This window comes from Ceratotherium simum, chromosome 8 (assembly GCF_057802395.1).
Source record: "Ceratotherium simum simum isolate JZ-2026a chromosome 8, ASM5780239v1, whole genome shotgun sequence".
Taxonomy (NCBI): domain Eukaryota; kingdom Metazoa; phylum Chordata; class Mammalia; order Perissodactyla; family Rhinocerotidae; genus Ceratotherium; species Ceratotherium simum.
Genome location: NC_141907.1, coordinates 6,179,010 through 6,204,262, shown reverse-complemented (window position 1 = coordinate 6,204,262; position 25,253 = coordinate 6,179,010). Strand labels below are relative to the sequence as shown.

At 43.3% G+C, this 25,253-nt stretch overlaps 1 protein-coding gene across 2 annotated transcripts in view; it reads right to left on the bottom strand.

The window, feature by feature from the left end:
* The window catches only part of EVC2 (EvC ciliary complex subunit 2), a 140,500-nt gene that overhangs the window by 14,453 nt on the left and 100,794 nt on the right, over positions 1-25,253 (bottom strand). For both annotated transcript variants that reach the window (XM_014788876.2, XM_087434907.1), the window contains 3 exons: positions 9,922-10,149; positions 1,796-2,010; positions 188-275 (listed from right to left, as the gene is read on the bottom strand). In XM_014788876.2, the coding sequence (XP_014644362.2) occupies positions 188-275; positions 1,796-2,010; positions 9,922-10,149 (531 nt within the window). The remainder of the gene's footprint in view (positions 1-187; positions 276-1,795; positions 2,011-9,921; positions 10,150-25,253) is intronic.

Below are 25,253 nucleotides of genomic sequence, written 5' to 3'. Positions count from 1 at the left end.
AAATGTCCTCTACATTAGAACCTTAATCACATCTGCCTTGTGCCAGGGGTTTTTACATATCTACTCAGCAGTTCTCGAGGTTCACGTTATCATCCTCGTCCTACATGTGAAGAAACGCGGACTCAGAAAAAGGTCGCGTGATGCGCTGGCAAGGGATTGACCCAGAACACAGCTGACATGTTCTCACCTGGCTGTACAGGGTCACAAAGGTGTCAGTCTCCATGTTCTCCAGCAAATCTTCAAGCACGACACTGCTCTCTTGCTCTTCTCTCAAACTAGAGTGAAAATAAATCTACATGAGTCCAGTGTTGTTATAAAGTGGTCCCATCAGAAGACCATCTAGTTATTTAAGTAACAAAGAATCACAAATCTAATCTACATTATTATTATTTTTTAATTCCATTGAAGAGATGGCCAGAAGAGGCTTACCCCTTCTTGCCTAGATTACTTTGCAATAATGCATTAGGGAGGGCCCACCAGGACTGAGGGCTCCTCAAAGGGAGAAGTCTTGTAGGAGCCATACGGAGACTTTGCTGTGGCTTTGCAGCCACAGTTGTAGCCACAGTTAGTTGTCACAGCTGTGCTCAAGAAGACCAAGGTCTGGGGTCTTCACCCACCATTTGCCCTTGTGTGGAAGCAGACCCAGAACCATTTTCCAAGGATGGCCCTGGCTCTGCCTACAGAGGCTGGGTGGCACCTTTTCACATGGGGTCTCCATCAGGCTTCCTGACTTCCACATGGGGGGGGTCTGCCTAGCCGATTCCTTAGTTGATTAAAGTTGGCATTATGGATTATCCACCCTGCATTCTTTCTAGGTAATATAACCCAAACTCATATCAAAAGCTTGACCATCAGCAATTTCCTCCATGAAGTCTAGAGTACAGTAGAGCATCATATGCCCTAAAATCCTGGTCTACGTCAAAGTCAACATCTCTGAGCATTTCCATCTGATCACACAGATTCGGCTCCTCATACAATTATTTCAATGAAATGGAATTCCCCTTTGCTGTTGTGTTTACACAGGAAAGCATAATCAAATAAATTAAAATCACCTGTAATCTCATGGCCTGGAAATCATATCCATTGCAACTTGGTCTATGTCCTTCCAATTAATCTATGCATGTGTGTTTTCAAAAATGGAATCATACTGTGAATAGAGTTTTCACTCCAACCTTTCCACATCAACACTATATTCACGGTGGAAAATTAGGAAGTTGTTAAAAATTATGTTTTCCAAGAGTTCTGAATGTTCTTAATTAGTTCTGAATGCATGGGCAAAGGCTAATTGTCCTGTGTTAATTGAAAAAGAATGCAAAGAACAACAAAAAAAGCAGATTAGGGTTCCGTCTGTTTCACAATTTTACAAAAGCAGCATATAAAACACCACGTGCACGGAGAGCTCTGAGTGCGGCCTGTATTGCACCAGTGTGATTCCCGGTTTGAGTAACGCGCTGTGATTATGTGAGATGTTGCCACTGGGGGAAGCCGGGTGACGGGCGCATGGAACCTCTGCTCTATTTTTGCAACTTCTTGTGAGTCTGTAATTACTTCAAAATAAAAAGTTTGAAAATATTATGTTCAGTAAAACCTCAATGATAAAGAAAAAAATGAAGTATAGAAAGAAGTCAGGGAAGAAGAGGTCTGCTACAAAGCTAGCAGCTGGGGCCTGAGCCGGGAGGACAGCAGACACAGTGTGAGGGCCCAGGGGGCCGTGTGCAGCCGAGTTTGAGCGGTCAGGTGCCCCCAGGCCTGCAGGGGACTCAACCCACACAGCGCCATCGGGCCCTCGGCTCACCTCTGCTGGTGCTGCTCCAGTAACTCCTGGCCCTTGCTCAGGGCTCGCCGCAGGACAGCGGAGACCTGCCTTTCGGAATCCGTCTCCTCAGGCTCGTTCAGGAGCCCAGGCCCGTCGCCTGCCCACTGCTGCCGACTCTCCAGGGCCCGCTGCAGCTGGGCTGCCTCCTGGAGCGCCAGCTCGTCCTCCAGCTTCCTCTCCAGCTCCTGGAGCTCCTGCACACAGAGAGGGCAGATGGTGGACACAAGGCATGTGGGATAAATGCAGGATAAAATCCGGCCTGCTTGGCATGGCACCGGAAGCCTAGCACAGCCTGCTCTTGCCTGCCTCCCCCATCTAGCCAATAGCGCGATGCGACTGCACCACCATTTCTCACACCCTCGGGCCTTTGCACACACTGCTCCCTCCACCTCCAGTGCCTTTCCCTGTTTGCCTGGCCAATTATGAGTCTTCTTCCAAGCCTAGCTTAAGAAGAGTCTCCTCAGTGAAGGGCTCCCTATGTCTCTGGGGAGACGGGACTCCCTCTCTATTGAGCCCACTCACCACCCCTTGTATATGCCTCTTATGGACTGAATTATGTCCCCTCAAAATTCATGTGTTGAAGCCCTAACCTCCCGTAGGATGGTATTTGGAGAAGAGACCTATGGGAGGTAATTAGGTTTAGATGAGGTCATGAGGGTGAGGCCCCCAGGATGGGATCAGTGTCCTTGTGAGAGGAGGAAGACAGCAGAGCTCTCTCTCTCTCTGCCATGCGATGACACAGTGAGAAGGCGGCCATCTGCAAGCCAGGAAGAGGGTCCTCACCAGAAACAGAATCTGCTGACACCTTGATCATGGACTTCCGGCCTCCAGAAGTGTGAGAAATAAATGTCTGTCATTTAAGGCCTCCAGTTGGTATTTTGTTATAGAAGCCTGAGCAGATTAAGATAATGCCCCATTCTTGCAGTTGCCTGGAATCCCTGTTGTGTCCCTTTCTGGTAGAGTGTGGGCCCCTTGAGGGCAGGGCTGGGTCTCCATCTCCCTATCTGTCTGTAGCACTTGGCACCGTGCCTGGCAGCTGGCACCTGTCACTGACACATGAGGGGCACCAGCATGCATCCACGTGGAGGAAGACCACGGCTAACACTGAGGGTACTCACAGCAACGTGTGCTTAGAACAGCATGCTCTAAGTGCTTTACATATGTTCATCTCATTGAATTCTTACAACAACCCTAGGGAATGTATACTCTTACTTTCCTGTTTTACAGATGAGCAAATTGAGGCAGACAGAGTGAAAGCAATTTGTCAGGTTATGCAGCTCTTAAGTGACAGAGCCAGAATTTGAGGCCAGGTCAGCTGGCTCTGGGCTTTAACCACAAGGCTATACTGCCTCTTATTGGCCAAAAAGAAGAAATCTGCATCCTGAGGTCACCAGAATCAGATAATCTAGGTACAAGAGACTGTCCACAGCCTGCTTAGGTAAGGGGGTTAGGCAGGAGCGTCCCTAGCCTTGTAGAAGGCAGACACACTGACCTCATTATTCACCAGATTGGCCAGTGCTCAGAGGGGGTGTGGAGGGTGAGGGTGGAATTTAATCCTAAAGGGCCTCGGATGGGCTTCATGATGGTCCTTGATACTAAAATAAGTACAAAAGGGTCTGTCTTTCTGCAGAGGAGCCAAAGTTTGCATCAAATTCTCAAAAGTGTCTCAAAGCTCCTCAAAGGCTCAGAAACAGTACTCAAAACTCAAGACAGAAGGAAAAATGGCCAGAGAGGTAAACCGAGGTCACAGCGTGGAGAGCGCTAGGGTTTTGCCCCTAGGGCCACGGAAGCCTTTGAACGCTTCCCAGCAGGGGCTTCTACCATGTGGAGATGTCTAATTGTGACCATCCCTCTTGTTCCTGCACCATGAATGGAAACATCACCAAACACGGAGCTTCCAACAGCACTAACGAGTTTCCAACAGTGCGATGTTAGCACGCCAGGAGCCTGGACACGGACCACGCTTCCACTGAGATGCCACCCCCGGCCCACGCGTAGGGAAGGACAGCTCCAACCCGCACCTGCCAGTGTTCCCAAAACGGGGCAGAGCACAGAGAGCTGGCGAGTCACACTTTCATCCTCCAGGTACCAGGTGAGGAATAGAAAATAAGGTAGAAATGTGTCCTGCAGGTTGTAAGCTGCTGATGGCAAGTCCTCCCAGGGGTCAGTCCTGTCCCCCAAACCCCTGCCGCACCCCTACATCTGCCTGCCACTTAGCACAACTGGAGTCCAAGACTTGCTTCTGGAATTCTCTCCCTTAATGCTCCCCTCACTAGAGTTTAAATGCTGAGGGCAGGGACCTGGGGATGGTGGCTGGCTTGTCGCCGCTCCCCCAGCAGGGAGCACAGCGCCTGGCTCCAGGAGGAAGTAACAGTGAGCAGCAGCGTCTTATTCTCCTTAAGATAACAACGGCAGCTAGCGTTTACCGAATGCCTGCACTCTGCCAGACTGGACTCGGGTATCTTTACATGAATTAACTGATTTAATCGTCACAAAACAGCACAAGGTAGGAATTTGTTATTATCCCATTTTATAGATAAGGTAGCTGAGGCACAGAGAGTATAAGTAAATCTCCTGAAGTCACAGAGCTGGGCAAGAGCCAGTGAGGAGTGATTTGAGGTTCCTCTGACTCTGGGCCCGTCTCAGCTCTATCATCTCTAGTGAGCACGCCTGTTGAATGAACGGATACACGGATAGATGATGATGACACATAGATAGACAGATAGATAGATAGATAGATAGATAGATAGATAGATAGATAGATAGACAGATAGATAGATAGATAGACAGATAGTTCCAGGCCTTTTATTGGGCACAAGGAATTCAAGGCTGAATGAGACATGGCCCTTAGACTCTGGAAACTCACAGTCTAGTGTGGGAGACACTTGTGCAAACCCAATTACAGTGACAGGTAACAGCCATCATCTAGCGCAGAGATTCAGGCTGGAGGGTTATTTAAGCACAAAGCTGGGAGTGACCAGCTCTGCCCAAGGGAACCACGGACGGCTTCATGGAAGAGGTGACATTTGGCTTGTCTTAGAATATGGATAGGAGTTTGCAAGGGGTGCAGCAGAAGCATTCTAGGCAGAGATCCTTCAAAGGAATGGAGGCCTGGATGCGTCCTAAGTGTTCAGGGGGCATCCAGAAGGACTAGGGGGCTAAAATGCAGGGTCCGAGGGAGGGAGTGGTGGAGGTGAGATTTTAAAATCTGGAGCTGGGGGATGGGGCTGTCAATGATCATTTTTATTTTTCAGAAAGATTCCTCTGGCTGCAGTGTGGAGGGGACCGGAGGAGGAAAAGAGGGAGGCAGGTGGCAATTGACGTGCAGACAGGAGCTGCGCTGTGCAGGCAGGAGGTGTAGGCTCTGTGTTCCAGCTGTGGACCCTGGTGAAACGACTGAACCTTCCTAGGCCTCAACTCCTCCATCTGTAGAAGGGGTATAAAAGTATCGTGGGGTTCACAAAAGGCTTAAACACTTAACACGATGCCTTGGACTTAGCGGGAGCTCCATGAATGTAAGCCACTGTCAGTGTTGTTCTCATTTTTCAGGTCTAGATTGGTCAGAGAGGTGAAGCTGTGGAGCAGCAGTCAGAAGTGAGCGAGTTCAGGCAGAACTGAAGACTGGGTGACTCGCTGCAACTGGGCAGTAAGCCAGAGGGAAGAACAAAGACACCCGGGTCAGGCTTGGGAAGGGGGGACACAGCAATGTAAGCTGAAATGCCAAGACAGTGGGCACAGTGAGTCTGGGGCACATCACCTGTTGTGAGTCCATTCTATTCAAATTTGCCAGTCATTGCCACTTTGCCCCCGGTTCAGTCATGCCCTGTGTACGCTCCACTTTCACAAAACGAGTCTAAATCTTCCATCAGACGAGGTGTATTTGATATAGTTTTTTTAGGAGTCACTTTTTTCCAAAGCATTTCATTTCATGCTTTTTTAATTCTCCCGAAGGCTTTTAACAACTTAAAAGCCCATTCCCAATGGGAAAGAGGTTTTCCCAGAACGATCAAATTGCAGAATGAAAGTCTAATATCTAGAGCAAAACAACAGGTTTGTCTCCTTCCACGTGCAAATCTTCTCGATTGCATCTACCCCTTGCCGTACCACCAATTTAACAACACAGCATCATCTGATTTACTATCGGTCGCTTCCAGCTCAGGACACATTAACTCTTCTCTTCTAAACACACTAGAGAATAAGGAAGCTTTGGTGTTACTCAAAAGGGCTTTCAGACAAAATGGAAAATGTAAGCGTTGTAAGTGTACCTAATTACTAACAGAAATCGGGGTGGTCTCAAGTGAAAGCCCCACACACATTAAGTGTGTTAGGGCTGAACTGAGGGTGTTTCTCAGGGCACTTATGACAAGCAGATGAATTGTGAGCTGAAAGCCAGAAGTTCCCAGTGTCTCACTTTATCCCTGACTCGATACATCACCGCAGACCGGCCCTTCCTCTGAAGGCCTCACCTTCTCCACCTGTAATTCAGGGCAGTGCTCCCCTCCCCACGCCAATCACCTCGCAGAGTGACCCTTGCTGTAGATTTGGGGTAAATATCTTGTAGAGGTTTCCTTCTATTATTAATTTGCTAAGGAGTTTTCTCTTGGTTGGGTGTTGAATTCAATAAAGTACTTGTTCTGTATATACTGAAATGATCATATGAGTTTTTTCTTTTCTCCTTTTATCTGTTAATCCGGTAAATTTTGTATATGGATGTTTTAATGTTAAACCAACCTTATATTCCTGAGAAAAATTCAACCTGGCTGTCTTGTACTAAATTTTTTGTAGATGGCTGGATTATGTTGTTAATATTTTGTTTACAAATTGTACATCTGTGTTCACAGTAAGACTGAACTGTGATTGTTCCTTCTCATATGATTCGTGTCTGGTTTTGGTATGAAGGTTATCCAAGCTTCATAAAATGAGGAATATTCCCTATTCTTCTAACATCGGGAATAATTTGTATGAGATTGTAAAACTTTGCAACCTTAAAGCTGGGTGCAGCTCACCTATAAAACTATCGGCATTAGGTGTTTTGTGTGTGTCAGATTTTTTAACTACTGAATCAATTTCTTTTATGTTAATAAGATTATACAGACTTTTTTTCTCCTTGAGCCAATTTTGGCCGTCTATATTTTTCTAGAAAATTTTCCATTTCATTTCAAATTCATCTACATAAAGTTGTTCATAGAATTCTCTTATTTTTAGAAACTCTCCTGCATCTATATTATGTTGCTTTTTATACCTTCTGCTATTACTTGTTCCTTATCTCTTTTTTTATGGTCAGTCCTCCCAGAGATTTGTATGTTTTATTAGACTTTTTTCAAAAAATTTAACTTTTCATTTTCGAGTCTCTATAGGGTAGTTTTGTTTTTAATTGTATTTATCCTGTCTTCCTTCCTTCGACTTTCTCCAGGTTCGTTTGGTGTTATTTCCTCTAACTTTTTATATGATCTTAATTGTGAGCCTTTCTTCCTTTCTAATATAAGTTTAGGGCATAAATTTCTCTCTAAAAACTGCTTTAGCTGAATCCCGCAAATTTTGATATGTTATATTGACATTATTTTTCTATTCTATGTATTTTTAAATTTCCGTTATGATTTTTTTGACCCATGAGTTATTCAGAAGTATGGTTTTTACACTTTCAAAGTATGGACTTTTGGTAATAATCTTTCTTTAAACTGATTTAAACTTAATTGTCCTTTTCAAAAAGTTAGTCAAAATGATATTGTATGGTCAATTGTTTTTTAAGTGTTCCTATGTGTGCTGAAGAAGAATATATATTTGTTAACATTTGGCTGTGAGATTCTGTAGATGTACATTAAATACAGGTTGTTCATAGTGCTATCCAGTTCATCTGTATCTTTATGTGTGTTTCATTTGATCAACCAATTAACCACAAACAGCCGTGTGCTGAAATTTCCTAATATGATGATAGATTTATCAATTTCTCCCTGTTGTTTTATAAATTTTTCTTTTTGCTTTTTTGAGTCTTTTATTACAATACAGTCATGCACCACATCACGATGTTTTGGTCAATGACCGACTGCATATATGACGGTGGTCCCACAAGACTAGTGCCACATAGCCTAGGGGTGTACTGGGCTATACCGTCTAGGTTTGTGTAGTCCACTCTATAATGTTTGCACAACAACGAAATGGCCTAACAACACATTTCTCAGAGCGTATCTCTATCGTTAAGTGATGCATGACTATACATGTAAGTTTAGAATCACATTGCTCTCCAAGCAAATAAAATTTTTAAATCATTTTGGTATTACGTTTAAATTCTTTAATAATTTCATAAATCATTATTTTACATTCTATCCTGATAAGTCAGATATCTAAAGTCTTTGGGGATTTTAATGCATTGTTTTTGTTTCTCTTGTATATAGGTCATCTTGCGTTGCTTCCTTATGTGTTCAGTGACTTTTTAAATTTTAATTGAGAACTCCTATTTGGCTGAACTTCATCTGCGGAAATCCTGAGGTCCCGGATTGAGAATATTTTTTCCCTGGAGAGGATTTGCCTTTGCTTCAGTCATGTACCAGCACAGTCAACCAACCTGGAACCATTTTAATTTAATTTGAGATTTCCCGACTGAAAGGCTAGTACTTCAGGATTCCTTCCTCACATTAGGGGAAGCCTTTGTTACAGATTCACAGGGGAGACTCCTCTCCCCCACCCCCAACTCCTCCCCTCCCCCACCCCATGCCTAGAGGAGGGCTGGAGACCCACGGTTCCCCTGGTGGCTCCTTCTGACAGCAAGTGGCTTTCTCCTCTGACCCCTCACTGGGTGTTCTGCCTCCTCAGGATATCCCACAGCCCCATTTCCTATTCCCTCCAGATTTATCCCCAAATCCCTGGGTCCCAGGTTTCAGCCTCTGCCCCTGGATCTCAGCCTCTGGACTTGCCGTCATCGCCCTCCATGAGTTTAGCTTTCTCTGAATATCCTTGGCCCTTGGGGATTTTCCATATTCTCTCCTGAGCTCACAAAGCATTGAAAAAGTATGTTGATTTTTATTAATCCAGCATCTGGATGCTTTGTGCTGGAATAGCAACAATCCTTCCACTTCCTTTCTATCCCTAAAAACAGCTGTCACAGTGCAGGGCGCATAATGTTTTTGGGAAAAATAGTCTCGGACTCTGAAGAGTCCAATATTATTTATTAATTTTTAAAAGAAATTATGGGAACCCCCACTGGCAAGATCAACTGGGATAGTCACATAGTGGCATAGTGGGTTGAAATCAGAAACAGATTGATTTCTGGCTCCCGTCATCTGGCTCCCGTCATCTATGAGCCATGTGGACTTCACCAAGAACTTGACCTGCCACCTGCCTGATTCTCAATTTCTTTACCTGAGAACTGAGTATAATAACAGTACCCACTCTACAGCATGGCTCAATAATTAATTGATATAATGTATGACAAAGAGCAAAACTGTACAGCAGCGAAAAATTGCAAATAATTATTACTCATGCTTAAATGATCATCTTAAGACACATGATTAAGAATCATTAATGCTTAAATGAGAGTATGTCCATTCAAAGCTTATTAGTGCTTGCCTGCTGCTGCATGTGGCACTAAATAAATGCGAGTTTCTTCTTCTCACTATAAGTAATTATGAAGTACTAAAATCTACACATAAAGGACCTAAAATTAGTCCTCAAAACAGTTACTTCCATAGATTTTGTTTTATGAATATACCTCTTGCATGTGAAAAAAAATGCAGCATGTAGGAATAATGGTAAATATTAGAATTATAAAAATAAAAAATAATCCAGTATTTCATTGCATCTAAAGTGCCATTAATTAAAAGCTACACTGTTATTTTTCATAGCACTACCAAAGAGACAATACTGCTGTTGACTGTAAGATGCACCCTAGTTTCAGAGATGTTAAAAAGGTTAAAGTTCAAAAGGTTTGCTTTTTAGAGGCAATGAAATAGAGCAGCCTTGGGTTCAAGAGTGCAACGTGCCCCACAGAAATTACCTCACTTAATCCCGCGGCTTAGACAGGACAGGTGAAACGGAGGCCTGGAGGCAGCACCAGAAACAACCCATGGGTGTTGGTGCCGGCTCTCCTTCTCCCTTCCCCAGGCACTCACCGGGGTGTGCGACTCCAGGATCTGCGTGCAGGCTGACTTGGTCAGGGTCTCCGACACACTCAGCTCCTCCAGAAGCAGGTCCTGGATGCTCAGGAGGGCAGTGTATGCGCACAGGGTCTTGGCCATCCTGGCTGCCTTCTGGAACTGCAGGGAGACAAGGGACTCTGCAAAGCGACTCTCCTGGGCCTCCAGCTGCTGCACTCTCTCTCGCAGCAATTCTCCTCGAACCTGGGGAGACCAGAGCCAGAAACGGGAGAGCGGTAAGTGGAGGGAGGGCGGAGGAGAGAGCATGCCACTTACAAATAGCACACTTTTATTTTTTTATTTTTTAAAATTATTTTATTGAGGTCATATTGGCTTACAATATTGTGTCAATTTCAGGTGTACATTATTATATGTCAGTTTCTGTACAGATTGCGTCGTGCTCACCACCAATAGTCTAGTTGTTAGCCGTCACCATACACAAGTGCCCCTTTACCCCTTTCGTCCTTTCCCCACCTCCTTCCCCTCTGGTAACCACCAATCTGTTCTCCTTATCCATGTGTTTGCTTATCTTCCACATATGAGTGAAATCAGACAGTGTTTGTTTTTCTTTGTCTGGCTTATTTCGCTTAAACTAATACCCTCAAGGTCCATCCATGTTGCTGCAAATGGCGTGATTTTGTCATTTTTATGGCTGAGCAGCATTCCATTGTATATATATACCACATCTTCTTTATCCAGTCATCAGTTGATGGGCACTTGGGTTGCTTCCACATCTTGGCTATTGTGAATAACGCTGCGATGAAGATAGGGATGCATAAACCTCTGTGAATTGTTGATTTCATGTTCTTTGGATGAAATCAGTGGAGGAATAGCTGGATCTTTCAGTATTTCTATTTTTAATTTTTTGAGAAATCTCCATACTGTTTTCCATAGTGGCTACACCCAGTCTGCATTCCCACCAGCAGTGTATGAGGGGTCCCTTTTCTCCACATCCTCTCCAACATTTGTTATTTCTCACCTTGTTAATTATAGCCACTCTTTGACGGGTGTAAGGTGACATCTCATTGTAGTTTTGATTTGGATTTCCTTAATAATTAGTGAGGTTGAACATCTTTTCATGTGCCTGTTGGCCATTTGTATATCTTCTTTGGGAAATGTCTATTCACATCCTCTGCTCATTTTTTGATCACATTGTTTTCTTGTTGTTGAGTTGTATGAGTTCTTTATATATTTTGAAAATCAACCCCTTATTGGATATATGATTTGCCAATATTTTCTCCCAGTTGGTGGGTTGTCTTTTTGTTTTGTTCAGAAATAAAACCACACATCTATGGACAGCTAATCTTCGACAAAGGAGCCAAGAACACACAATGGAGAAAGCAAAGTCTCTTTAATAAATGGTGTTCAGAAAACTGGACAGCCACGTGCAAAAGAATGAAAGTAGACTATTATCTTACACCATACACAGAATTAACTCAAAGTGGATTAAAGACTTGAATGTAAGACCTGAAACCATAAAACTCCTAGAAGAAAATACAGGCAGGATACTCTTCAACATCGGTCTTAGCAGTATCTTTTCAAATACCATGTCTACTCAGGCAAAGAAAAAGAAAAAATAAACAAATGGGACTACATCAGACTAAAGAGCTTCTGCAAGGCAAAGGAACAAATGGCACTCCTTCAGATTTCGTTCTGGCAGCCAGTCATTGATTCGGGACTCTGAGGTACCCCCCAGATATGTACAGAGAAGAAGCGCTGGAATCTGCAATGTGCAATTTAAGACCACAAGGGCATCTCTGCTCATAAAGACTCTACGGGGCTTTTGCAGTCTAGCTGTGCATTCCACACTGATCATTCTGCAAGGTAAATCGAACTGTGCTGCTGTCCAGCACAAAATCATTGAAAGGCTCCCCATCCTAGAGGATGAAAGTTCCAACCTCCTAACAGGCTCTGAGGCCCTTCCCCCGCTGCTCCCGCTAAGGTATGCCTGGAAAGGTCTGTTCTTCTGACACACACACCCTCCCCCCGATCCCACCACACACACACCTGGGACCTCCACCCTTCCTGACCGCTCATGGCCCTACACACCATGCTCTTTGTGTCTACTGTCTGAGCTTTGCGCTGTGACTGAAACGCTCTGCATCCTCGTCTTCCTGAAATTCTCCCAGTTGTCCTCTGGGTCTCTGGTTCCCAACTAGCCCCTCTGAAGCATCCTCACTCTGTACCTGTTTGTCACTCTCTTCTCTACGTTTCCTTCATTCCATGCCCTTCTCCCATGCTGGCACTCACCACACCATTTACCGCATTAGGACAGAGCTCCTCCGGGCGGTGCCCCGCCCCCAAGGGGCTCAGTAGACTCTAGCCCAGTGAATCCGATCACTCCACTCATCTACTCCACTCAGTAGTTCATTTCGGCATCTATGTATTTTTTATCTACTACCATGACCTCATACTTTCTCTAGAAAAATTGCTACAGTGAACAATGTAGTCCAATGCTTCTCAGACTTCACCACCTGAGTCCCTAAAGACAGGTCCCTGTAAATGTGCACTCCTCTCCCCTGCACGGGGGGTTAAAGTACAAACCAACAAGTAGCCGGCACATGCATAATATCTCATTGAAGTCTTTCATTTTACCTGTAAAAGTCTGTGGGATTTTATTCACAATAGCCAAAAGTAAAAGCAACCCAAGTGCCCATCAACAGATGAATGGGCAAACAAAATGTGGTCTATCCATACGATGGAACATTATTCAGCCTTAAAGAAGGAAACTCTGACACGTGCTATAGTATGGATGCCATTATGCTAACCGAAATAAGCCAGTCACAAAAGGACAAATCCTGAATGATTCCACTTATATGAGGTACCTCGAGTAGTCAAATTCATAGAGACAGAAAGTAGAAAGGTAGGTGTCAGGGGCTGGGAGAGGGGGCATGGGGAGTTTCTGTTTAATGGGAACAGAGTTTCAGTTTGGGAAGATGAAAAAGGTCTGGAGATGGATGGTGGTGATGGTTGCACAACAATGTGAATACTTAACGCCACTGAACTGGACACTTAAAAATGGTTAAAACAGTAAATTTCACGTTACATCTATTTTACCATAATATAAAATTTTGAAGAAAAGTTTGTAGAATTTTGTTTTCTGCCATGTAACCTATTTTTAATACTCATATGTTTTTATTCAGAAGTGTTAAAGTAGTTGGCTTAGGAAAAATATTTCCATGAAGTAGAGGTTGGCAGAAGATGAGGGCCCGGGTTTCGCCCGTGGCTGCACAACCTTCCTGTGCCCGTCCATGTGTCCCCCAGAGGAACGCAAGTCCCAGTCTGAAAAGCTCAGATTTCATCTTTATGATCTGTCCTTCAGGAAAAACCCTGATGTGGGGAAGAGGGAAAAGTGCCCCAAGGAAGCAAATAGCCCCCTTGTGGATGTTGTTGGCTGGGAAAGACAATTCTGCCTGGAGGACCTGCAAAGGCTTCTTGGGAAAGCGGTGCCTGAAACAGGCCTCGGGGGATGAGGAAGGACTACAAACGGAACGTAGTTCTGCAAAGACATACGCTGTGGGTGCCTGCATATCTGGTTCACAGAGAAGCCCACCGACCTCAGGGGCGGGAGGAAATAACACATAGAACCATGGTGTGGAAACAAAGCTCCTCTTGGAGAAAGGTTCATGTCCCTGCTTGAAAGGGAACAAGAAGTCTTGTTCTCAAGAGGCTGCTACTAGACCCCAATCTTTCCCTAGTTTGGAGAACCAGGTGACAGTTACCTGCCCATTGATGGGTTTCCATGGTAACTGCAGATCATGGGCCTGGGCCTTCTGCGTGGGCCTTCTGCAAGGGCCAGCAGCTGTACTCAGCTTGAGTACACACAGCTTCTACAGGTAGTCCGATGTCCTCGCAAGACTGTGCAATGCCCTGTGAGAATGGGACCCCAAGAGCCGTGTCTGATTCCTTCTATATGGCAATGCTCAGAAGCTGAGTCTCTAAAGTTCTTTACAGATCTTAGTCTTCTGGCAAAATCCCTGTTCCCACGGTTACTCTTTCATAGTAAGTTCACAAAACAAAACATATTTACTCCTTTGCTCATTAACCCAGGAAAAAAAATTTAACGAGCACCAAATATGTATAATACAAAGGAATGCGAGATGCACCTAGGGGACGGGGAGGGGTGGAGAAGAGGCAAAGATGAACCAGACGCGGATCTAAGCTGAACGAGCTCATAACTGAGGAGGGCAGGAGGTGCAGAGGTGAAGGCATGGGCTCCAGAGCCAGATGCCCAAGGTGTGGATTCCAACCTGTCGCTTACTAGCTGGTGACCTTGGGGAAGTTCATTAAGCTATTGGGCCTACATTTCCTCACCCGTAAAATGGCAATAATAATACCTCCCAACACACCGGATTATTAAAAAAAGGCCTTATTGAGGTATAACAACCATACAATAACCTGCACATATTTAAAGTCTACAATTTGATAAGCATTGACATGTTTATACACCCATGCAACCATAGACTGCAATCGGGATGGTGCACACAGTCAGGTTAGTGTGCACAGTCAGGATGGTGTGCACAATCGGGATGGTGAACACATCCATAACCCCCAATTCTCTCATGTCCTTTGTATCCCGCCCCCACCCCGCCAGCCACCGTTGATCTGCTGTCTGTCACTATAGATTAGTTGCATTTTCTAGATTTTTATATAAATGGAATCATACAATATGTTTTCACTCAGCATAATTATTTTAAGGTGCATCCTCTCCTACTATCTCCTTTTGGACTATTTCTGATGTTTCCATTTCATCTCCTTTGTGGTTTATTAGCTAAAACTCTGTGTTGTCATTTTAGTGGTGGTTTAGGGTTTGTATCACATATCTTTAATTTCTCACAGTCTACCTTCAAGTGATATTATATCACTTCATGTAGAATATGAGAAGTTTACAAGAGCAGACTTCCATTTCTTCCTTCCTGGTCTTTGTGCTATTTTTATCATACATTTTCATTGTACATATGTATAAACCTCACATTAGTTTATTATTTTTGTTGAAACAATCAATTAATTTAAAAAATTTGTATTCAGGACCGGCCCAGTGGTGTAGTGGTTAAGTTCACATGCTCCACTTTGGCAGCCTGGGTTTGCAGGTTCAGATCCCGGGCATGGACCTGCACACTGCTCATCAAGCCATGCTGTGGTGGCATCCCACATACAAAATAGAGGAAGACTGGCATACATGTTAGCTGAGGGCTAATCTTCCTCAGCAAAAAAAGGAAGACTGGCAACAGATTTTAGCTCAGGGTAAATCGTCCTCACACACACACAAAAATTTGTATTCAGGTGAAATTCAAATAACATAAAATTAATTATTTTAAAGTCAACAACTAAGCGACATTTAGTATACCCGCAGTGTTGTGTAGCCATCACCTCTATCTAGTTCCAAAACATTTTCATCACCCAAAAAGAAAACCCCATAAGCATTAAGCAATTACTCCCCTGTCTCCCCTCCCCACAGCCCCCCGCAACCACCAGTCTCCTTTCTGTTTCTATGGTTTTACCTATTCTGGATATTTCACATAAATGGAATCATAGAACATGTGAGCTGTTGTGACTAGCTTCTTTCACTTAGCATAATGCTTTTGAGGTTCATCCACATTGTAACATGTATTAGAATGTCATTTGTTTTTATAGCTGAATAATATTCCATTGTATGTACAGTCAATTTTTAAAGAGATTTAAAAATAAGAAGAGAATCTTACTTATTTATCCATGTAGTTCCCATTTCCAGTGCTCCTTTCTTTGTGCAGTTCCAGATTTCCATCTGGTATGGAAATCTTGCCCAAAGGACTTCCTTTAACATATTTTGCAGTGTGAGTCTTCTGGTGATGAAATCGTTCAGCTTCTGCATGTCTGAAAAAGTCTATTTCACCTTCATGCTTGCGAAGATATTGTGTCTAGATGTAGAATTCTAGTGACAGTTTCCCCCCCAATACACTAAAGACATTGCTCCCTTGTCTTTTCAGTTACATTGTCTGCAATGAGAAATCTGCTGTCAGCCGGATCTGTGCTCCTTTGGAGGTAATGTACCTTTTCCTCTGGCTGCTGTTAAGATTTTCTCTTTATCACTGGTTCGGACCAATTTGATCATGGTGTAGTTTTCTTCATGTCTCCTATGTCTGGGATTCGTTGAGCTTCTTTTTTTTTTTTTTTTTTTTTTTTTAAAGATTTATTTATTTATTTTCCCCCCAAAGCCCCAGTAGATAGTTGTATGTCATAGTTGCACAGCCCTCCAGTTGCCGTATGTGGGATGCAGCCTCAGCGTGGCCGGAGAAGCGGTGCGCCGGTGTGCGCCCGGGATCCGAACCCGGGCCGCCAGCATCAGAGAGCACGCACTTAACTGCTAAGCCACGGGGCCGGCCCATCGTTGAGCTTCTTGAATCTGTGGGTTTATAGCTTTCATCAAACTTGGGAAATTTTCAGCCATTATTTCTTCTCATACTCTTCTGTTCTCCTCTGCTTCAGCAAATCCAATTACCCGTATACCAGGTAACTTGAAGTTGTCCCATCGTTCACTGACACTCTGTTCATTGTTTTCTCTGTTGTCATTTTAGATAGCTTATATTACTATGTCTTCAAGTTAGCTAATCTTTTTCTGTAATCTTTAATCTGCTATTAATCCTATGCAATATATATCATATATCACATTTATGTGTGAAAACTTCATGGTTTTCTTTTCTAGAAGTTTGATTTGGGTCTTCATATCTTCCATATCTCTACTTAACTTGTTTTGAAGATATGAAACAGTTATAACAACTGTTTTAACGCTATTCTCTGCTAATTCTAACACCTGTATCAAGTCTGGATTGGTTTCCAGTGACTGGTTTTTCTCTTCATTAGGAGTCCCATTTCCCCGCTCTGTTGCATGCTCGGTAATTTTTAATTGGATGACAGACGTTGTGAATTTTACCTCCTTGGCCCTGGATATTTTCGTATTTCTATATGAAATACAAAATTCTTAAGCTGTGTTCTGGGATGCCAGTAACTTACTTGGAAACGGTTTGATCTTTTCTGGTCATGTTTTTAAGACTTTTTAGGTAGGACCAGAGCAGAGTTTAGCTTGGGACTAATAATTCTCACTAATGAGGCAAGATCTTTGTGAGTACTCTATCCGATGCCTGTGAATTATGAGGTTTCCTAGCCTGGCTGGAAGGAGCCCTCATGGTTCCCGCCCTGTGGGAGCACTGAGCATTCTTCTCGCTAAACCTTTGGGGCTGTCTTTTTCATGGCTTTGGGTAATTTCCTCACATGTATGGGCCAAGCAGTTCTCAGCTGAATACTCACGGGGACCCAATGGATATCTCTGGAGTTCTCTCTCTTTTCTGGTCCTCTGTCCTGTGAAATCTACCTGCCTTGGCTTCCCTGAATTCTTAGCTTTGTCTCCTCCATTCGAGGTGTCTACTCAGGTCTGCCTGGGTTCCTTCCCCCTGTGCCACAGCCTGGAAATCCTTTCATGGCAGTACATTCAGAGGGCTCAACTCATTTGTTTCCCATTTCTCAGAGATCACTTTTGACTGTTGTCCAGTGTCTTGAAAACCATTGTTTCATATACTTTGTTCATTTGTTTTGTTTTGTTTCAGGTGAGGGAGTAATTCAACCCTTTTTACTCTGTCCTGTCCAGAAGCAGAAGTCCCTCATAGGGTTACTTTGATTATTAAATAATCTACTACTTTTAACTGCCTAGAACAGTGTCTGATACATTGGAGTGTTTAATAAATGTTAGCTGTTGTTATTGTTGGTATTAATCTTATTATTGCAGGTAGAATACGGTTGGTGCCATAAGAGTGGTCTATATATAGTGCTACAGGGTAGCTTAGAGGATGGAGGCGGCGGAGGGGTCAGGGAGGTGGTGAAGACATTGGCATTTGAACTGGATGCTGGAAGATGCAGGCATTCAGGAAGAGGGAACAGCACAATCACAGGCGCTGAGTCAGGAGTGTATGGGGCCCCTGTGGAGTGAGTGAGAAGGTGAATTAAATCAGAGCTGAGAGGAAAGGCGGAAGACAAGGCCACAGAGGCTGGACGGAAACCAGTACAGAGACTCTGGCCGCCAAGTACAGGAAGGTGAACTTCCTCCTGAGGCAATGGGAAGGGCTACAGCAAGCCTATAGAAAGTTCCTGAAGTGGAAAAACATGAGTGATGGGCAAATGAGCAAGAAATGGATGAGAGGTACCCTCATCATGAGCTCAGATTTCCACGTTACCTCCATGTGGTCTCAGTCTTCCTCACCCTTGGGTGGGTGGTGGCGCAAACACCCCGTAAGGTCTCGTTCCCTGCAGAGATGCAGGGCAGATGAGGTGGCCATGAGGATATCTCAAGTTTTATTTATGCAAATTCATACCTAAAATGTGGGGCAAGCGTAAAGCCTTTTGTATGAGCTGTAAGAACAACGTGGACAGGGAAATTAAGAAAAGAAAGATTCTCCAAAATCCTTTCTTCTTCTTCTTCTTCTTCTTCGGAAAGCTTAATTTGTTAATTCTAGCACCATTAGAATGTGCCTCTAGAGAGGCTTTTCATCCTTGTCTAAAAGAGCTCCTGGGAAAGGATATAGATTTGCATTTCTATGAAGTATTAATGACAGGCTTCATTAAATATTCAAGCTCTCTAAAGTAATAAAAATTCATTTGCAAAACAATATGCTGCTAAATACTCTTATTGTAAATGGGAAGTTCAAACAACTTCCTTACTAGTTTCCTGACATGATGTGCATTTCAAAGGAGTAGTTTCTTCTATGCACCGTGATGTCCTTTAAATGCAAAATAAAATCAACTCCTGTCAATCAGCAGAGAATTACTGGGATTCTAAAACATTCAAGATATCACACCCCGCTCCTTATCCAGGTTTGGAAACAAATACAATTAGATGCATGGGTGAGCCAGACAGACGCCAAACATCAGCTTTAATATTGATGGGAACTAGATAGAATGTGGCTCAGATGTGGTCCAAATGAATACACACTCCCCCCAAACAGCAGGCCTCCCCAAAAGCTCATCACATCTTGGACAGAGAATGTGGACTTCCCATGGGCAGCTGGCTTCCAAAGAGAGAGGACGGAGCTGCACTGAGCATGCCCAGTCCCTTCCTTAATCTCACCAAATAGAGAACACCCTGCTTGGAGAAAAGTGGGCGAGGGATGGAGAGAGGCCAGGATGTCACTAGCAAAGTGCCTCCGTGTGGAAAGAAAGGGGTCAGAGAGGGTCACATCAGGAATCTCACATCTGAATGCTGGGAGGAAAGGCTGGTGAAACACTATTTAAATATGAGTGTGCACTTGTATTTTAGTGGCTGGTCCTCCCCGAAAGCAGACCAGTTTAACCTATGCTTTGCTGGATGGGTTCAAAATGCTCAGAGGGAGTAAGAAGATGGAAAGTGTTTAAGACTTTCTCCTCATCTTCCATCAGGAAGGGAGTGGACTCAGTAAAGGTGTTGTGGGAGATCAAAATTGGCCACTCTGAAATATGTCTCTTTACCTTGATTATTTTCTCTGACGGACATTTGACCTCCCCCAACTGCCTAAAGGAATTTAACTCTGGGTGTAGACAGGCTGGCAGGGTCCTCGCTAAGCCCATTCTTAACAAAGTTCTGTTTACCAAATTTTTACATTTGTAAAGGTATCGACCTTATCTGTGAAAACTCTTATAGGACGGAAGAAGAAGACTTAAATCTGCATACTCTTGATTACTACAATTCCTGTCCCTCCGGCCACATTCTCTATAGGTGGCCCTGCAAAGCATTGTCTGACAAACATTTACATTTCCCTCTTCATGTAAATCGTCTTCCTCCCCTCTGAAATCCCAAAACATCCTCCTTTGTCTTTAGCTGAAGATAGTATTTAAGATGAGAATCTCTGCTATTGTGTTGCGAAACTCAGTTTCCCTGGTTTCTGCCATGTATACATGTTTTTAAACTTGGTATTATTTTCTCCTGCTAACCTGTCTTATTAATTATTTGGCCAGCCAGAAGAACCTTGAGGGAAAGGGCGGAGGGGAATTCTCCCTCATCCCTGACAGTGTGTTGGGTTAATATTTGTTAAATGAAATACCACCTTGCTAAATAAACATCACCAGTGCTTAAATTTAGAGACAGAAAAATTGATTTCTATGTCTGGAAAGACATTGCCACCCACTCCATCATCTAGATAATCAAAGTACAAAAATCTCAAACAAATTAAGGGTACTGCCTTAAACCTGTCAGCATAGTTTTGTTGGTTTCCTTTACGGTTGATCTGTTATCTCTTACATACAAGGTTACAACTTAACCAGCAGTGTGACCTAGACAAGTTGCTTAACCTCTCTGAGTCTCAGTTTTGTCTGTGAAAATGAAACAATAAAACGATAGGAGACAATGCTTAGTAAAATCTCTGGTACCTAATGAGCACCTAATAAATAGTAGCTGCCATTATTATTACAACTACTATTATTTCTATTATCATTATTATAATTAGTCAAATAGAGTTTCTTTTGGGTTGTAGGAAAAAAGATAATAGTTTGTAATATTGGGGGTTTTCTTTCCTCCTTTAAAAAAGTTTCCTCATTTCTAATTATAAAATATACTTACAACGTAGAAAAATATTGGCATTGGAGATTCCTGGTGAAAGATAGTGGATTTATAATATGCATCCATTATTTTCTTTAAGGCAGAAGGGAAAGACGAGGAAAATAAGAGAGGAAACAACAGCCACAAATTTTAAAAGCTGGAGAGGAGATGACTGAGTGGTAAAGGACTCAACAGATCCTAAAAGGCTAAATTCTAAGCCAGCAATGGAGTAGGCAAAGAAGCAACATAATTTATACTGTAAAATCCCACCAAGTCTCAGAAAATGCAGGCACCAGATAGATCTAGAAGTCAAGGGTCAAAGTTGAAGGTAAACAGGAGGAAAGGTTGAGCATCTCACCTAGAAACAAGCCCCCAGAACTCTCCCCACCCAACTCTGCCCAGCAGACACTGCTCCTCCCTCCACCCAGCAGGTAACTAGAGATTTGCTCCCTGGAAGAGTCTATGAACTTGGAGAAACCCAGCCCAGTTGAAGGTGGAGGCTCCATACTGAAAACAGAGGGCTCAAGTGAACTTTACATACTGACTACTGAAATCTCAGCTCTCGTCCCCCATTCGGCTCCTGAGATGCCAGCAGCCAGGCCTTCACCATCTAGGCAGAAGACTTGTCTTGTCTGGGGACTCTGTCCAGCCTTCAAGAAAGATTTAAAGATACTGACAGTGGGGTTCCCCAAGTGAATGGTCCAGCCCAGTCACACCAGAGTGAATGTCACACTCTACAAGCCCTGCTTTTGGCTCAGAGCCTCCAAGCAGCTTGCAAGTACTCCAGTCTTAAACATGAGCAGACCACCAGGGATGACCACATACCTGGGAAAGCCCGTAATGAATGTAGAGGTAATGGTAACATGCAGAGTTTTTTTAAAAAAGAACTTTAAAAAACATTACTGTTTTCAGAGAGATACAAGAAGTTATAGTAGCCTTAAAACAAGAGAATGTTATTTCTCTAAGAAGAGAGCATTCAGAGAGGAAAAAAAAAAACTCTTGAAGAATTAGAAATTAAAAACATACACAAAAGACTCAATGAAAGGTTTGGAAGGTAAAATTTAGGATATTCCCCAGGAAGTAAAGCAAAAGAACAAAGAAAAAGAAAATAATAAAAAAGAAAACTAAAGTACAAGAGGTCCAATATCTGAATATTCAGAGATCTAGAAAGACAGATTAGAGAAAAGAAGGAGAGTCAATCATCAAAATTATTCAAGAGAATTTCCCAGAATTCCAAGATTAGTCCAACTATCTGTCAAGTAAGGGGGCAGAATGAAAATATTTTCAGTCTTGCAAAATTTCAAAATATTAAATTTCTCATGTATCCTTTCCTAGGAAACTAATAGAGGATAAACTTCATTAAAATAGGAGCATATCAGGAAACAGAGAAGGGAAGGGAATTCACAGCATGACCCCAAGATGGCAGCTGAGCATAAGGTATTGAGGGCGACATCCAGATCAGAGAACACCAGAGTTACAGAGAGAGATTCTTCAACAAGATGGAATTAATAAAAGATATGACTTGTGTGATGGTCCTGATAGGATATTGAGTCAACTATCAAGAAGTGGACTGAATTAATGATAAGCACATAGAAAAGTAACCAAAAAAGAAACCAAAGACAATACTAACTCCAGGAAAAACAAAAAGCTATACAGGAAAGAAAAATGAATCTCAGTTTTTATATGGCTCCAAATAACAGTTAAATAATCATAATAACAGAAATCTCAAATATGAATCTAATTATATCAGGGGTGGGGGAGGACAGGAAGGGCTCGTGTGTATTGCAGGTTCAAAGAAGAAAGATAGCTAAATCTTATCTTCCATAAATAAAAGTGAATAGACAATGTCTAATAGTAGAGAAAATGAGAAATAGCAAGACAAGCACGTTATTTAGAGATAGAGAGGTAAAAACCAAAAGATTAAGCTAAAAAATTAAAAGTCGTTATCTCCGAGGACTTGAAAATGTGTGGCAATGTGGCTGCAGGGAGCTGTTCTTTGTTCAGCACAAACACTGTAGAATTATTTGACTCTTTAAAAGAATACATGCCTAAATTCAATAAAAATCAGAAGTAAAATCTTTAAATGGACAATGTAGAAAAAAGTTACCACATTCAAAGCATCCAAAGATAACCGTGGTAACATTTCGGCATGAGAAGCTGGAAGCAGAATAGAAGACAAGAAAGGTAAGCTGAAGTCTGACTATGAGGCCTTGAATGCCACGCTCAGGAATCTGGATTTTGTTTGGGGGCAGCGTGCCCAGAGCGGTGCTCCAGGGAGATGACATTGACAGAGTCTGCCTCAAGCGACAAAATGGGGGCAAGAGCTGACATGAAGAGAAGCATCCGGAGGCTTTCCCAGCCTTTGTGGATGGAGGGAGTTTCCCTCTCCTTCCTAAAATGCATTCCCTGTCAATGCCTCTTCTTTCCTAAGCTCGATAAGGACCTGTGCCAGAATAATGAGCACATTATTCTCATGCTTAAACTCTAGCCACTTCTGAAACGACAGGAGTGTGAGGGGCTGTTCCTGACAGAAGCGCCAGCCACCTCTGCATAACTGCCGAGGCAGCTGCAGAAACACAATAGGAAGCGTGCTCGATTGCGGTGTGGGAGTTCCGCTCCCGAACGAAGGGAGTGCTGATGAAGTGTGCGCGCACGGCACGTCGTGAAACCTGGAAACGGTGAATGAATAGTGGACAGGTGAACGGCTATGTGGCAGACAGGCCACCGGACGGAGGGCAACATCATTAAAATAAGACTAGAAATAATGGGTGAGCAGGATGTATGCTCATGTCTTTTTCATTTATATTTAAATGCTCCTAAAGAATATCTATGAGAAATTTATATATACTCTGTGCACAAACAGCAGGAGAACATACCAAAGATTAACTGAAATGTTCCCTTCATTTCTGGATCCATCAAACATCGGCTAACAGAACACAAGGATGGGCATCAAGAGACCTGTGCTTTACGCTCTACTCCACCACTCACCCGCTCTGTGCCTTTGCACAAGTTGCTCAACCTCTCTGAGTCTCAGCGTTCTCATTGGTGAAACGGATAATAATAGCCACTCCACCTGCCTCTCTACAGAGGGGTGTAGGATATACGCAGAGGTTCCAAGATTGCTTCAAACACGAAGAGATTGAAAAGAACCTAAATGTTCATTAATTGAGGGCTGGTTAAATCACTTAAGGTTCACACATATCACGAAACGCTACGCTGCAGTAAAAAGCAATAAGGAAACTCTTATATGTCAATATGGAAAATCTTCAAGTTTCAGTATTAAGTAAAAAGCAGAGATGATAGACAGATAGAGGTAGGTAAACTGATATAGATGATGGTAGATGGAGGGATGGATGGATGGATAGATACAGGTAGGTAAATGATATGGATAGATAGATATAGGTAGGTAATTGATAGATACAGGTGGAAAAATAAGATGGATGGATGGATGGATGGATAGAAAGATAGATGTAGACAGACAGATAGATTTGGTAGACAGTTAGACAGATCTATTTCTAACAGTTGGAAAATAAAAATGAGCTACACAGTTTGTGCTGTGTACCTACTCTGCTCTGTGGATTGGCCTAGGCATTGAGGCAGGAGAAAAAAGACACATTCTCCGTCCTGGTCAAGGCATTCAGCAAGTAAGACCTTGGCCAGGGGCCGTTTTAAGTGGCAGCCTTCTAGTCCTTCAGATCCAACAAACTGGCCCAAGCTGGTGAGAGTCCCCTGGAGGTCAAGGAAAGCACCCAAATGTCCCTTCACCAATTGGGCACTCGCTTCCAAGCAGCCCTCCTAGCTGCCCTCCTGGAGCGGGCAGAGGGACTGACACAACTGGCCACTGCATAGGGAGACTTTGACCATCTACCAAGCCCACAATGGAACTTTATCTTTGCTGAGGTGTCTGCCTTAGCGCCCTTCAGCTCACAGAAATCAATCCATGTCGTGGTAGGGACTGGGACTGCGACCTTAGCTTCCATCTCTCCCTTATAAGTGGCAGGAAAAGAACAGGTCAGACTAAGACAAGGCCTGCATCCCCTTGCAGGGGCCAACAAGCACAGAGGTCAGGAGAGGAAGTTCTCAATACAGACCTCCTTACAGAACTAGAAATGCATACATTCCCCCAAATATTCTCCACGCAGTGCCTAAATTTTGTCAATTTTGCCTCAAAAGGTCCGAGCTCCTCAGTGCAGCCTTCCAGGTTTCACGTGACCTGGCTCCTCTCTGCCTCCTTGCGCTCCTTTCTCCATCCCTAACAGAAAATACTCATCCTTTTGGAGGACAAATGAAATATCTTTCAAAATGGACCTATTATAAAGCCACAAGGAAGCCTCAACAAAATCCCAAAGAATCATTATCATATACTTTGTTCCCTAACTAAAATATAATAAAATTAGACACCAATAGCAAAGGTGATTTTTTAAAGAAAAGGATAGGTTAAGGGCCGGCCCTGTGGCTTGGTGGTTAAGTGCGTGCGCTGCGATGCTGGCGGCCCGGGTTCGGATCCCGGGTGCGCATAGAGGCACCACTTCTCCGTCCATCCTGAGGCCGAGTCCCACATACAGCAACTAGAAGGATGTGCAGCTATGACATACAACTGTCTACTGGGGCTTTGGGGGGAAAAAATTAAATAAATAAAATCTTTAAAAAAAAAAAAAAAAGGATAGGTTAAAATTAAAAATCAATGACAAAAGGTTAGGTTAAAAATGTCCACTTCTGGCCATGATGGAGTAACAGAGCAGATCTACTCTCACTGGATTTACTCTCCCAC